The 15816-nt window shown below is 39.8% G+C and overlaps 1 protein-coding gene across 1 annotated transcript in view; it reads right to left on the bottom strand.

Moving 5' to 3' along the window:
• Positions 1–15816, bottom strand: part of LOC117250239 (gamma-aminobutyric acid receptor subunit gamma-3-like) — a 145075-nt gene that overhangs the window by 40968 nt on the left and 88291 nt on the right. Inside the window, exons 6-7 of the mRNA XM_033616344.2 lie at positions 15720–15802; positions 1926–2063 (exon numbers count right to left, since the gene is read on the bottom strand). Of these exons, the coding sequence (XP_033472235.2) occupies positions 1926–2063; positions 15720–15802 (221 nt within the window). The remainder of the gene's footprint in view (positions 1–1925; positions 2064–15719; positions 15803–15816) is intronic.

The raw sequence follows: 15816 nt of genomic DNA, 5'->3' as shown, positions 1-15816 counted from the left end.
ACTAGTGAGCACAGTCAAAGGATGCAGGACGGATCAATCACATCAAGCAGAAAAGAAATATCAAATGGAATATCAGTATTGTGATCCATGATGCAATCAGAGATCATGGCGCAGGGTTCTCAGCCATTTCACAAAAGATTCTTTACTAAAGGCATTTGAAGAATTTCCACGGTGGACATGTAAAGAAAGAAAAAGGAAGAACATCAGCATTTCAGCAATGTAACCGCAGGAAAGGGCATAATGGGATCTTTTGGGGAATTTGCCATGGGATAGTAGAACAAAGCACTGAAGTGTTTGGGATTCCGCATTGGGGCCTTTTGAAGAGGACGCTGCTGAATTGATAACGATGGTGGATTTGCAGCGGAGGTCCCCAGTGGCGCTGTGGCCGGGGATCTGTCCACTCTGTCCTCATTAAAACAGCCCCATACCTCATGTGTTTATGAGGGATGAAGGATAAAGCTGGAGAGTTAGGAGACAGAGAGAGAGAGAGAGAGAGAGAGAGAGGGGGGGGGCGAGGGAGAGGAAGAGAAACGCAGCACTTTCGAAGTTTGTCATGATGTAAATTAATGATAGGTATTTTTAGCCGGGGATCTAATCATCATGCGTGTGGAGAAGGAGCTCCGGCAAGTGAAACAGGAAAAAGAAACGAGGTAATAAATGAGAAAACGGCTAATTTTCTTGAACAGCATGAGGTAGATGTGTAGGTTTGCCGTTGCTTTGGAACATCTCAGCAGAAAATTAGTTTGGCTGTGTTTTGACGATGCAGCGGGAGTCCGGGAAAACATATAATTTATAAGGCCATCAATGTGTCTCGGGATGCTCATCAGTCACCTTCTTTTTGTGTGATCAGAAACACAAAGAAAGAGTTTCTCATCAGATACAAACAGGATGCTTGATGAGCGTTCCCAATGGGCGATATACTTAAACAGACATTTGTTAACGTCTTCAGTTAAAAAGGATACATTTGATTTAGCTATGTCATGTTTGAGTACCGCCACAAACTCTACCACGCTTTTGCAAAATGAAGCTACAACTAATTTCCACTGAGCTCCTTAATAATTTGATGCCACTTCTTGTTATCTCTCTCCTAATCACGCCGAGTACTCCTGTTCCTCGAATATTCATGAACAGAGGTTCAGCTCTTAGAAAGCTAAATTAGGTCACATTATGCAGACGGGAGCACCGGCGACAAAAGACCATATGGCACAAACTAGGAGCAATATATGCAACTCATAAACAAGGTTAAGAGGGGTTAACAATCTCTGCATCACACTCTTTCTCTATCTCTCTCATTTATAATGCTTGACTTATAAATCTGCCACATGGAAGCATTAAAAATGGATTAGGAAGTTGTCCATCCCATGCCAGTTGCGGGTATAATTACGGGCACCTGTGGGGGAAACAATATTTCTCTCTGCCTCCCAAACAAACTTAAATTAAATCATGAAAGAAAACAAGGCCTAATAAGTGCACTGAAAGCTTTGGAAGAGAGAAGGAAAAGGAGTGAATAATTAAACTTCCTTTTTAATCTTTAATCTTGGTGATTAATGTCAGTGGAGAAACCTATTTGCCCTTACACCCGAGGGGAATACTTATGAGCTTTGAGCTTGTAGTTATATGATTACATTTATGGGCACGGTGCTAATGTTAACCTGTGCACACCTCGGGGCACCGAGGTAGTCAAACGGCTCCAGAGGTTTATTTTGAAGGCAGCTGAACAGCAATCCAGTTCCAGCTGCTACTGAGCTGAAACTGACCTTTGATCTCCATGAAAAGTAGGGTTGACGTGAACAAAGAGCTTCCTAGCATGGATTAATAAAGTTTTAAATCATCATCAGTTATAATGCAATGAAATAAAAGTGTTTTGTGACTCCTGTGCCAGAGTTATTGACCTTTTCTCAACCTTTTGTTGACGTCTTTCTTACCTGCTGTCGTCTTGAGCACATCTGTGGTGTTTCGGAGCCCCATGAAATCAAACTGGTAAAGCCTCCAGTATTTTTGGTCTGAAGTCTCCACTGAGTTGCGGTTCCACTTGTACACAATCTCATCTCGTGGGTAGCCATCTGGAAACCACACAGAGAGTGGGTTAGAAGTGTAAAGGAAAGAGATAAAAATTGAAGGGGAAGAACACAGGAAAGATTAATGCAGCAATGTAGGGCTTTTATTGCGTGCGTGATTCACACCCATGTTGTATAAAGAGAACTGGATACAGCGTTGGAGGCAGAGCCCTGTTGTTTCCTATGAAAGTTGCTCAGTGGTACATGAGGCCAAACAGTTTGACTTCCTGGGTGTAAAATGACCCAGATCTTCACTATCATTGGGTCAATAGAGCAGGCGCACTAGAGACTTTGCCGTCCAAGTGGCTGACGTCCGGTGTCGCCCTCCTCTAACCTGAACAGGAATAAAATGGTTTAATAATGCAGCTCTTCTAGACTTGAATGTCATTAAATATTATTGGACCAAACTGATCAAATCCAGATAGTGAAAGAGTATAAAATATTTTGATCTGCTTTCATTTATCTGTTAAACTTGCCCTGAACCAGAAAACAGCTTTGTCCCAGAAAAGAATTCAGAACGTCAAACAATTTACAAGCCTTCAAAATCTAACACTAACAGTACATACTAATAACATCAGTGTAAAATGTACTGCTATTATCATCTTTGTTTTAAATATGTTTTTTGTGTGTGTGTGAAAATTTTGGCCATTTAAAGATGTACCATGGCTTATTGTCAACTCCGTCAGATTTCTACAAAACCATGATTTAATCAGGCATAAAAGGAGCTAGCTATATTCCAATGACTCCTGTCTCACTTCCTGGTTTCCAAAAAGGCGGGAATGCTGCTCAAGTACTGGTATGCTTTCTACTTTTTGATAAATTCATTAAATAATAAAGCTATTGGGTGTGTCTTAACCATGACAGGTCAACTCCACAACCCTTCTGAATCAGAACTAAATAAGAATAATGGTGTAATTTAATAATGGTGTCACACTTTTTCAATGGTGTCTGTACACAATCCATTTCTCCCAGTATTTTGTACATTTTTCCATCTCAAGTCTTAAAATAAAAGTAAGTCTTTCCATACAGTATATTTCGTTTATAATCCCCAGCCATTGGGCAAATGTTGGAGGATCAACTCGCAACCATTTGTGAGTTATGGCTTTCCTGCTACTTGCCAAAAGTATCTTTAATAAATACTTATCTTTGTTTGGGGCGGTTTCAGGTATTTTTCCTAAGTATAACAAGACAAATGAATAGACTAAATCCATCCCAATAATCTTGAGAATCTCAGCTGCAATCTCTTGCCAATATGGTGGTATTTTTGGGCCCAGAAAACATGATAATGATTGGCCAGTGAGGTTCCACATTGCATCCAACAAAAGCCCTGTCTCTGTGGGCCTGTCCACAGTGCTGTTTGTCTGGAGGTGATAAAGAACTGCACAAGGTTTTGCCAACCAAACTCCCTGAGGGACCTTGAGTTTGCAGTAGTTGCCTGTGTCTCACATATCTCTGTCCAGTCCTCGTCTGATATTTGTATGTGCGATTCTTTCTACCATTTTTAAAAAAAACAACTTTAAAAAAGTGTTTTTGGGCCCAATGGCATCACAGACCCAGAAATTACAGCTACAAGGTTTGGCAACTATGTCAAACTGACTTCAAAGTCCAGCTGCAAGGTCTGGGGCTAAAAACAAAAACTGTAGTTCCTCTAATGGCCACTTGGGGCTGGCTTCAAGAGCGAGCCAATCCCCACAGACCCCCATGTTAAAATGCCCATGTTTACAGCCTGGTACAAAAGACAGTTTTAGTCACTATAGCTAATTTATCCGTACATGACAGCTGTACAGGGGTATGAATTTTTATATATCTCACCTGTTTAAGTTTAATTAAGGCTTTAAGTTATGCACAATTAAGGGCATGACCACTCAAAGTCCTCTTGTCCAAATCTGGACTTCTGTCACTTCTGCCTCCAAAAAAACAAGCTGGTGCCAGACTCAAGGCTTCAAAACCAATGGGTGACGTCAGGGTGGCTACATTCATTATTATTAACAGTCTATGTATAACCCTGATTTATACAATTTTATACAGTGTGTTTTTTTATTGGCAGTTCAGTGGACTGCAGACCAACTGAGCAATTACTGTGAACTTGTTTGCTTGGGATCTGCTGTAGTGCACCCACGGTGAACAAATATCCACTCTCCCATGTAATTTAATCTGGTCTTAAAATCTTAATTTCCATGGAATAATTTCACCTGTTTGAAGTCAATTGGTCTCAAGGATGCTCTTGAATCTAATTATATTTTAATGGAAAAATTGAGCAGCCTCTAATGCAAGGTAGTTAGATTGTAGGAGGGGAAAGGCAAAGCTGCTTTAAGGAAAAACAAAATGGCTCAACTTTTTTAATATGAAAAGGTCATTTCTGTAGTGTGAGATCATCAGATTTTCACATGCAGAGCCTCGCTGGGTGAGGCAGTTTAACACAGCTGCAAAAACAGCATGCAATAATTTCTATGAAAGCTAATATATTAATAACAGTGTAAAAAAAGAAGCTGGGCTCATTTGACAAGTTGAAGCAATTTTACATCGAAAAATGAGTGACAGCAATAATGAGCCAGCCTCGTTGTGCCCTGTAGTGGAAACCAGACTAATTATGTAAATAGTCTCATTTAGAGGACAGCAGTCTATAACCAAGAAGACCAATCACCATCATGCAAGAGGTGTTTTTTCACAAACTAATATAGATGGCAAACATTATTGCCATCATATTTCTCTTGGTGTGTTCGTACAATTATCTTTAGTGCAAACAGTATTACCATTATGTTACCAGTGTATCTTCATAGCTATGAAATGTTAGTCATATTTCATGACTTTAAAAGCCCCCTGAAGCAACATGTTCTTCCACAATGATATAAACTACACTCTTCTGTTGCTTTGGCTCTAATATTCTTCCTGTCTATCCTGCAAGCAAATAAGACGAGGGATGTCCACTGCTGCCATATTGCTGTAAACAAGTCCAGCTTTATGAGAGGTTATCTGCCAGTGAAAACATATCATGTGAGATAAGAGGTATTGGTAACACTTTACTTGAAGGTATCTACATAAGGGTGACATGACACTGTCATAACTATGACATGACACGGTCATTTACCTGTCATGAACATTATGTACATGTCATAAACATTTATGACTGCTGTCATTAAGTGTCATTCGGTTTTGTAATTACAAGTTGACATTGCTTGGGTTGTCTTGATTATGACAATTTGACATTAATTAATGTGACATTGCCAGAAGTTGTCTTTGTCATGACAAGTTGACATTAAATTTGTCTGGGATGTCTTTATTATGATACCTAGACATGACATTACATTACCAGAAGATGTCTCTGTCATAACAAAAATAATCATTATGTCAACTTGTAATAAACACAAAAAGAGGTGCATTTCTTGTCAATGTCAACTTGTCACAACAAAGACATCTTCTGGTAATGTCACTTTGATTAATGTGAAGTTGTCATTATAAGGACATCCCAAACAAATTTAATGTCAACTTGTCATGACAAAGACAACTTCTGGTAATGCCACTTTGATTAATGTCAAGTTGTCATAATCAAGACAACCCAAACAATGTCAACTTGTCATTACAAAAACCAAATGACACTTAATGACAGCAGTCATAAACATTTATGACATGTACATAATGTTCATGACAGGTGCATGACCGTGGTATGACAGTGTCATGCCACCCTTATGTAGACACACAGACACACACACACACACAGACGTACAGACGTAGTTATGGGGGGGTTGATTGTACATTTTCTTGTCGTAGTAAACAAGTAAAGTGTTACCAAGGTATTTGCAGTCAGATTGAATGAGTTCTCCTTGTATGTTGTGTAAGAAAATATCTACATTAATGACACAGCAGCTATTGTGCATTTTTTCCATAATATGAAAAGTGATATAAGATCCCCCCCCCCCCTTTTTTTAAACAAGCCCACATTTTGTACTTTTAGCTCATTTATTTTAAGTTTCTTAGTAATTATGTGGTATCAGATCGATGCTTAGACTAGCATACTTGCCGATACAGGATCCAGCAGCATTGGATACTTATTGGTACTGGTGTACGTATTGGCATCAGAAACACTCTCCGGCTAATTAGCTTGCACTCAGGCTTGTTAGTCTATCTGTTAGCACTGATTTCCATGTAATTTGACAGCTCCTGCAAGTGTTATGGTCGTCCCACATTATGGAAAGATGGGGATATAGCTAGGGTAGTATAAAAATATATGTATATGTTTGTATATATTAAAGGGGTTGCATTTCAGGGCTTCCCAGACTACAGTTTACCTCATCCAAATCATTCTGATTTGAAAAGTTTTGTGATTTTCCAAACTCTCTAAAGCTCATTTTATTGTCTTTAAGGTGGAAACAGTGCTTATCTAATTAGAGTATGTATGCATATGGTTGTAAGAGGACTTCAAACTGACAGCTCCTTTCATTGTCTGAAATACACCACAGTGTGCTTGGTAAAGATAACTTATCATATCATGGGGGGGGGGGGGGGGGGGGAGAAAACAGCCGAGTCTAGGCACAATTTTTCCACCTACTGTGGAGCAGCAACTCTTTTCGATAGCTGTACCTGAATGAAAGGTCAGTAACAGTTTTTTTTCCAGCGTCAGCTGCTTTGGGGATATGTTTAAACTGTGAGCATTCAGGATTCTGTCCCTTGTTCTGTACACCGACACCCAACAGTTTAACACAGGTCCAGTTTTAGATGAGGTTTTCAAAATGAAAAGTTGTGAAAAACACAAAATCAGAGTGACAACTGCAGATGATTGACCATTCAAGAACCCCCGTGGAGGGGTTTCAAATAACGTAACAAGCTCTGTGACAGTTATGATGGAGGACTTTGTTGAGCAGGAGAGACTGAGAACTGCTGATTACATCTTTAAATGTATGACTCACCTGTTTCAACAGCACTGAGACGGGGTTAATTGCGCATGTTGTGCTGGAAACTGTTCCCTTTGCTACTGGTTTAACTGCGCCACGCAGAGTTTATATTAAGATAGTGAAAAATAGTAATATTAGGTCTGCTAAAATTTTTCTTTTTATATCTGAATGGTTTTAGCCCACATACCATGTGCAATAGGTCTTAAATAAGTCTTTATTAATCTACTGTACGTTGCTTGTATTTTAAGACTTTTAACCACAGTAAAGACAGGACTCTATAGACTTTGGTGATCCCCTGACTTTTCCTATTTGTGGTTGTCCTTGAGTGAAACATCTCAAAACCTATCAGATGGATTGTCATGATATTTGCTAGATTACATCACATTATAATTTGTACATTTGTGACCTCATTACATTACTATTTACACATCAACATCATTCTAGAGAAGAAATATATACCTGCAAAACTAATGACATTCCCATCAGCCTTAGCTGTAGTTCGTGGTAAAGCTAAGGAGAAGTTAGCATGCTAACACACACTACACTTAGCGCCTGTTTACATCTGGTATTATCATGTGTCTCAGTGATCCAAACACAAGTGAACAGCCAAGACACCTGTGTCTAACATGCGTCTACAGCTCACCACTTCTGTTCATATTTCGTCACTGCCTACGCCACTTAGGCTCGAAGGTTATTACACCTACATTCTCGCTAGCTGCTCACTAGCATGCTTGCTAGTCACGTTAGCAGTTGTGCTGGAGGTATCACTGTTAGCAGAATTCAGCACATCTCCTTTCATAAGGCACAATGATGGATAGTCATGCAACACTTTGTCCAAGTCGTCCTAAAATGGACAACTTATATAGCATTAGCACACTGTCACCAAAACAACCACGAGGTCCGGCACTGATGATGTAGTCCTGTCGGGGATACATCAGGACGCACTGGTGTTTGCACTACAAAACATATGTGGCCAAATATGTACAACACCATCTCGGCAAGTGGTTTGAGTGATTGGATCATAATGTGCCTTCTTGGTTGCTTAGCACAGCCCACTTGTGATCAGATCACTCAAGATGCACCTTAATACCAGGAATAAACAGGGCCTTTGATGTGTTGACTGTAGACTCTGAGTCTGTAATCCATATCCGTCCAGTGAACAAAGCCGTGCTATAACATGGAGTTTGTGAGATTACTGCTCTGACAAATTAAAGGCTTCCTGTCGCTGTCACATGATTGACAAACAGCAAAAAGAAATAGGGATGCACCGAATATATTCAGCCAAATATTGCAAAAAAACACACATTCGGTATTTGGGGCAATAAGTGAAAAGCAAGGCCGAATAATAGAGGTGTTTTGATAACGCAAACGGAGTAAAATGTCGGCAGTGTGGCGATATTTCAAAGTGTTGGAGAGTGATAGAAGAAAAGCGGTTTGCAAAGAATGTGATACTGAACTATCTAGAGTAGTGTTGCAGGGTATACTGGTACCAATGGTAGACCGGGGTACTAAAACACCACAGTGCATATGATACCATAATGTTGGAGTAACGTAGTATTACGGTACCTCAGGTACCACTACTGTGGGATAAGTTCAAAGTCCAATCGCAAGAGGGTGAGTGTCCATGCGCCGTCCAATAACGGCGCACACTGGCCACCTGGCACTCAATATGCCGCTGCAGTGGTTTGTTTTCCTCTTCTTAGTGTCATGACTGCCCAAAAGTACCTGGACAACCGAGCCGTGGCGTCACACAGGTATGTGACGTGTCAGAGGAGAAACGAGCCGTTCACATTTCTCTCTTTGTGGCATGTAACGGGAGGAGGGTGGCTGGTTGATTTTTATTGTATTTATTTATTCTATTTCGATTCCCGCTATGTTAATCACTTATTGATGCTGTTTTTGAAGTATGAATAAGTCAATAAGTAATCTATTCCATTGAAATATCATTGATGTATTATAGAAAAGTGATTTATCTTTTTATAAATGACAAAAGGCAAATCTGCCCCATTTTTGCTGTGGTATCCTGATACTACTCTGAACCGTGATACTTTCACTGGTATCATACCATGGGTCCCAATTTTGCTACCATGACAACACTAATCTGGAGGCTGTTCATCTGCAAAAACTAATGAAATACTAAACAACGGTATTCAGTACTCGGTATTTGGCCAAGCGTTTAATTTAAACAAATTTTCATTTCGGTGCATCCCTAAAAAGAAATGTACTGAAAATGTCACGTTTTGCCACTTCTTTCACACAGCAAACTACCATCAAGCCCTCAATCACGACCAGCATTTTGTGACACAAATAACTATTACTCATATGTAATGGTATGTGCAGTAAAAATGTAAATACCCTACTAATGTCATGCCACAAAGGGTGTTCTTTAGGAAGTGATTGCTGCCTGTGGTGTGGATGACTGCATGGGTCCTTGTAATCATAGTTAAGGCTTTTCACGGCTTTCACACTGAGCTTTCCAGACGTCAGAGAAGTTTTCTTTTTTTATTATACAATGAATAGACTAAAACCACAGAGCTTAAAAGCCATAAATTCAAAGCATGTTTTCAAGGTGTCGGGGATACATCTGCTATCAGACAATATTTGGAATTAATGAGAGAGATTAGTGAGGTCTTAAAGGCATTCATCATATTTACAGTGTTGTATCTCAATAAATGAACAGATTGATGAAGAGACAACAGGTATGTGCATTAGGCTGGTTGATAGCAGTGTAAGAAAAGATTATGTGTTTGGATGGTGGAGAAAAAAGTGAGGGCTTTTTGTGTTTGTCGCTTCATTATCAGGTGTCACCCCGATGAAATCACCTCGTCTCCTTCATATCCGTCTGCCACAGGACGTGTCATTTGCGAGCTGGCGACATGTTTATGCAAAACAGACTGAGATGACCTGTCCAAACACTTACTGAAGTGCTTTTTAAAAAGCAAGGTCATGTCATGTGATAGATTGACGGAAATTGTTTCTTTAGCTTGTCAGAGTTGGATGAGAATCTGGAGAGCAGGAGTTGACTCATATGTGCTGATATAGATGTCTGTGCTGCTGTCTCCAAAAATAACAAGTCCAAAGATACAGAGTGAAAAGATTGGGACGTTTCAAACCAGAAGTTATACAAGTTTTAGTTATTTTCATCTAGAAGCCTCCGTTCCGCTCTGAGAGGTAATTAAACCTCTTAAACTCGGGAAAACTGGCCACTTTGAACTTGCTTTTAGGAACGTCCCCAAATATGATTTACGCTGTTCCTTAATTATCCTGCTCTGATCGGAAAATCCTGAATAAAGCACAGTTTTAAGCGGAGGGGATTTAGTGTTAACGCAGATATTTGCTGCTATCGGAGCTTACATTTGTATTCATTACTAACGACTACTATCATCACTTTTGCTGAGAGTCTAAATCTAAAACATACACCGTGAAATGATACAGTAGTTTTTTATTAAAATACGTCAGGGTAATTAACTATCAACATGGCAGTCTTCAGCTTCAGCAAATATGAAACTTCAAGGTTTTATTTCAGTGTTATTGAAGATAACTGCTCATCCGTTGCAGCCAGAGACTGAAAAAAATGTCCATTCACACAGTCTGGGAAAAAAGGGTTATTACAGGAAATCCTTTCACTGAGAGCAGAGACATAATGGAAGCCCATTTGCAGTCAATAGTTCTTTCAGTACCTACAGTACTGTGACATCCGGCCTCATCACACTGTGAACATAAATAGTCAATTGATTATCAATGCTGAGAGGAGGTTCAATAATGGCCTGTGACAAATACTGCCATCTGTAGGCGCATCAGGTAATGATTATTACCTAAATTAAATCATCTCCAGCAGTGTGGAACATGTCTGGTCCAACACAATGACCCATCATACAAGACTAAATGGGATTTTGGTGCTTTTTAGGTGATGGGCAACTTAATAAAGGCACTGGTTAATGGGACGATAAATGCTTTGAAGGCTCTAATTTCACGCCAGCATCAAGTCAGTGGTGGTGCTAATGCGGTCATCATGCCATAGTTTCTGGCTCTGAACCACTAAAATGCACAAGAACTAGGGCCGTAACGGTACATGTAACTGTGTCGAACTGTTCAGTACACGACTTTCGGTTCGGCACGACCCTGTACCGAATTATTGGACGCAGGATATTATTTTATTTTGTTATATTTTAATTCCGTTTTTGTGAGCCGAACCATTTAAAATATCTAGTTCCCCCGACGGACATAATTGAGTGACAGACCGAGTCCGACCGTAAATCTCCGCTTTCTCTTTGTGCAGCGCATTCTCGCATTTTGACAACATTGCAAGTGAGCCTGACGAACCTGAAGACCCACCCGCAAACCTTAAGTCCTCTGTTTGGGAACACTTTGGTTTCAGGGTAAAATACGAAGATGGAAATAAACAAGTTGACAAGACAAAAGCAGTGTGCTGACACTGCAGAACAGCGGTCGGGTATGTACTTGGAAACACGTCTAACATGCTAACGCATCTAAAGCGACACCACCCGAGTTTGAACGTTAACCGGCACGACTAGAAAAAGCAATCTGGTGCAAACTACGATATCGTCGTCGTTTAAAAAGAAAGAGCGTTTCCCTGACCATCGTGCTAAAGAAATAATCAGCGCCATTGGAGTTGAGTAAAATTGTTTAAGCTGCACTTTAGATATAAGCATGTTTTGTTTACTGCACTTTAACAAAGTGGGAAAGCTAAGTAAGTTCCTAGTAAAACTGAATCTGAGCAGGCTTTAAAGCTGACCAGCTGCACTATACTTTTTATTTTAATTGAGTAAAACTGTTAAAGCAGAAATATATATTTATATTTTTCATTCAAAAAATGTGAAAAAGCAGGATTCTATATGTATTTGTTTCATTCAAAAATTGTGTAAAAAGAGTTAACTGCTGTGGTGGTATGTTTTAATAAGGTTACCAATAAGTAAAAGATATTTAATAGTTGTCTATTTTTTTCATTACTGTACCAAAAAAAAACAAAACGAACCGTGACTTGTGTACTGAGGTACGTACCGAACCGTGATTTTTGTGTACCGTTACACCCCTAACAAGAACATAGACCTAGTTAATACAATTGTTTTTCAACACATTAAAGCTGCGGCAGGCAGATTTATTTTTGCCATCATTGGACGAAAAACCCATAATTAACTTGGAGCATATTGTAATTCGAGTGATCTGAGACAAAACTAGACTTCTGCACCTCCTATTGGTTCTGTTTTCAGGCTTTCGAAAACCTAGCTTGTGACGAGAGACTCTGGCCAATCACAGATCATTTCAGGGAGACAGGGAGGGAGACAGGGAGGCTGTTCTACTAATGGAGATGCCCTTCCCTTTGGTGAAAGCCCGATTGAATGGTGGAGAATCCTGCAGAGAAAGTTGCGACTCCAGCATTGGCAACAACTGCCTACACTGCAAAGTAACCCGAAAAAAGGAAGACAGACTTTAAAAACAGAGTCTAAAAGAGTCTGACAATAAACAAAATAAAACACGTTCATATCAGCGAAGTGATTCAAAGATGGAGAGAAAATGTTGCTCATCATTTAGCCTTCTGCTAAACTGAGCCGCAGCCTCATGATCATGTTTCTGTGGCTAACCTTAGCTAGCGTCTCAAATCACAGTGTGTCCTACGAATCACTTCCTGCTGCTAACAACCATCTCACCATGAGAAAAGCTGGCAGCAGCTCCAGAGATGGACCACCAGTCCAACGCCACAGCAACCTGAATCCAGTCAGCACAACCGGACAGCCCCGACTCCCCGCCACCTTAGCAAACTTTCTGTTGCTGCTGTTACACAGGTTAAACCTGGTGCTGCCACTGGCAACCAGCTCGCTGTGACACCCAGTGCTGGTTGAATTGGAGCTGCTAAAGCTTGCAACCAAAGCTCTATCTCCTAGGCTGCTGCCCAATGGCTGAGTGAATGAGCTGCAGGCAACTCTACGATTAAATAAGATTAAAGTTTAAAGATAAAAGTTTACTGTATGAAGTGTTTGCATATGTGGTTGTCTGGTGGGAGGGACCAGGACACACTGCCAATTTGGGGTATACAGTTGATTTTATAAAGGTAAGAAAAATGTAGATTTGTTATCATAGAAAATTAATCTACCTAAATGCTATTAAAACTTGACGGATACTCATTTTCTACAGCTAATGCTAATGAGACACAGACCCTTGTTAACACCCCTGCGGCTCTTGTCCTTGGTTCCATCTCTTCATCTGTTAAACCCTCTGTCAGAAACTAAGGACACTGACTCGCGTGGGAAGTGTTTGATTCATTCCTGTTTTGAGAAATATTGTGTAAAACCTATTGTGTCTCAAGCTGAGATGGAAATAATTATTCATGCTTTTTATTTCATCCTGTCCTGACTATCATAACTCCCTCTTCACTTGTAGCAAGATGGATGGAATCCAAAATGCTGCTGCTGAGCTTCTGACCCAGTCTTCACAGAGACATCATGTAACACCAATCCTGGGCTCTTTCCACTGACTTTTATTTCTATGATATGTCTCCATTTTACATCTTTTGTCTTCATTGTGAAGCACTTTGTGACATCTGATCTCTTTCTCACTCACTTACCTATAAACCATTCTAACTAAAGAGCGTGTGGCCATAAATCACAGAAACACTTTACGATAAGCCTCATCATTAGCGTCAGTAGTGGCTCTCCCGCTGCTGAGGTCCTCACTGTGGCTCAATGCATTAGGTTCATCCTCTCCATCCTGCTCATTTGATCCCTCATCTGAATCTGATGAGCCATTGGGAGGCAGAACTATAATCAGGCTGCAAAATATGAGAGGATGGAAAGGACACTAATATAAAACAGCTGCTGCAAACTGATTTATCCCCACAGACCCAACACAGCAGCCGCCTGAACTGTGTCTGAAATTTAATGTGTGGGAAATGTAGGTATAAATCTGCAGCATGGTTTTATGGGGCACGCCATAGATTGAGAGACTATAAACTAAAGAGGGAGAGGGAGAGAGAAACGCAAATTAAAAGACTATTACAAGTTACATTATAGGAGCTCTCAGTTCAGCACCAGATGTACAAGTCACATGATTTTACCCACAGGTCCCGCCTGCCTATTATCCTCGACTTATAATGGATTGTAGCAGCTCCAGTCCACTGTGATATGACTGAAGGAGCCAGTAATACTGTACCGAGTAAATCAACATTCAAATGCTGCACAGGTTTTTTTTTTTTTTTTTTTGCACGTCTGTATTTCTGCACAGTTCCATACACTATTTGAATAATTATTCCAGTTGTAGCTGCGTAAGATTGTTCCCAGCTTGTGTGATCCAAAGATTTCCAGTGAATCCAGAGCATTGTGAAGTCCAAAAGTCAAAACTTATTAAAAAGAGACAGATGTCATCACCTCCAAAATTTCACAACATGTTTATATCTAATAACATATTCAGCTTTAATCCATGTTTATTAGCGTCACTGCTGTCAAAAATCTGTCTGCTCTTACACTTGGGGCACACCTTCATTAACAGGGCAGCAATACAACAGCACCATAAATTACATTTATTCACTAAGTAAAGTTGATAGGTTAAAGAAAAATACTAGCTCATTCAATCCAATTAATCACTTTCCTGAAATTGAGTTTATCTTTTATAATCTAATATTTTTTAGGGTGATGATGTCATGAAAACCTCAACAGAATCTTTGAAAATAAAAAATGACGGTACAGCCCGACACTAGTTGTTAAGTAATATCTGTATACAGATATAATATAGTCAAAAGAAATTTAAAGGATTTTCCCAAAATCTCCCTTTGATTTCTCATAACTCATTCAATCACTCCTCTTTTTGCTGAGCTGACAACTTCAAGCTGTTCAATTAACATTTCCTCACATACAGCCTTCCTCTTATGAGATAAACACAGGCCTGGAGTCCCAAACATGTCTTCTCTTCAAGTGAATTACAGCTGGGATGATTTATCTACGTCGTCTTAGTAAATATGTCGCTAAGTCAAGGCTAAATTTTGTTGACAGACTTCAGGAACATTGCCCCTATAAATGCAGCTGATCCCCAATCAATGACTCCTTCTGAAACTGGAACACTTCAATTCAGGGCCTTTCAAATGTCTGGATCAACAGGGTGTCTATAGGTGTAAGTCACTTATAGTTAATGCTTTTTAAGACGTTGTTAAGATTTTAACCAAATTGGACACCAACTTTTAGACAAATAATCTGTTTTTAATTCAAACATTGCAGGTAAAATTCAGTATATATGGTATGTAAAGGTTTAAACATTTATAATGTCAGAAGTGTGGACTTTTACTATGTAGAGCTCCACTCACAGGCAAATTAAAGGGCAAATCACTGAAATTAGATCAAATATCTGAGGTAATTAAAACCTTTACAGATGCAAATGCAAGACTAATTCATGATTTTTAAGGCCTAATATTTATATAAATGAATCTAAGACTTGCTGAGGATCTGCCGACAAACTGTCACAGGCCATAAAAACAACCTGCTTGTGTTGAGCTGGGTTCACAGCTGAGGTTGTTTACGCTCATCAGGTGGCACAGCTCGGTTCTGGTGCTCATTTTGGCATAAAATTGTGCCTTCATTACCACCTGCTGAGACCGCCTCTTACTCCAAAGCAAAAAGAGTTTTTTGTTGTTGTTATTTGGATCTTTTTTGTGTTCATGAAGCCCTATCTCTGATTTTAAAGTTCTGCTTCAGCAGGTGTTGTGTGTGTAGGCACTGCTTGGCGAGAATATGTGCATATTGTGTGTTATGCTACTGCCAACACTCACAGCTGGAGAAGACAAGAGGACAGGAGTGTTCGTCCATTGGGAAATTATGGAGTTGCAGCTGGCATTCTGCATTGATGGTCATCCTGAGGAGGGAGAG

The sequence above is a fragment of the Epinephelus lanceolatus genome, chromosome 24 (assembly GCF_041903045.1).
Source record: "Epinephelus lanceolatus isolate andai-2023 chromosome 24, ASM4190304v1, whole genome shotgun sequence".
Lineage (NCBI taxonomy): Eukaryota > Metazoa > Chordata > Actinopteri > Perciformes > Serranidae > Epinephelus > Epinephelus lanceolatus.
The sequence above is the reverse complement of the archived record's forward strand: the minus strand, read 5'-3'. Positions and strand labels throughout refer to the sequence as shown.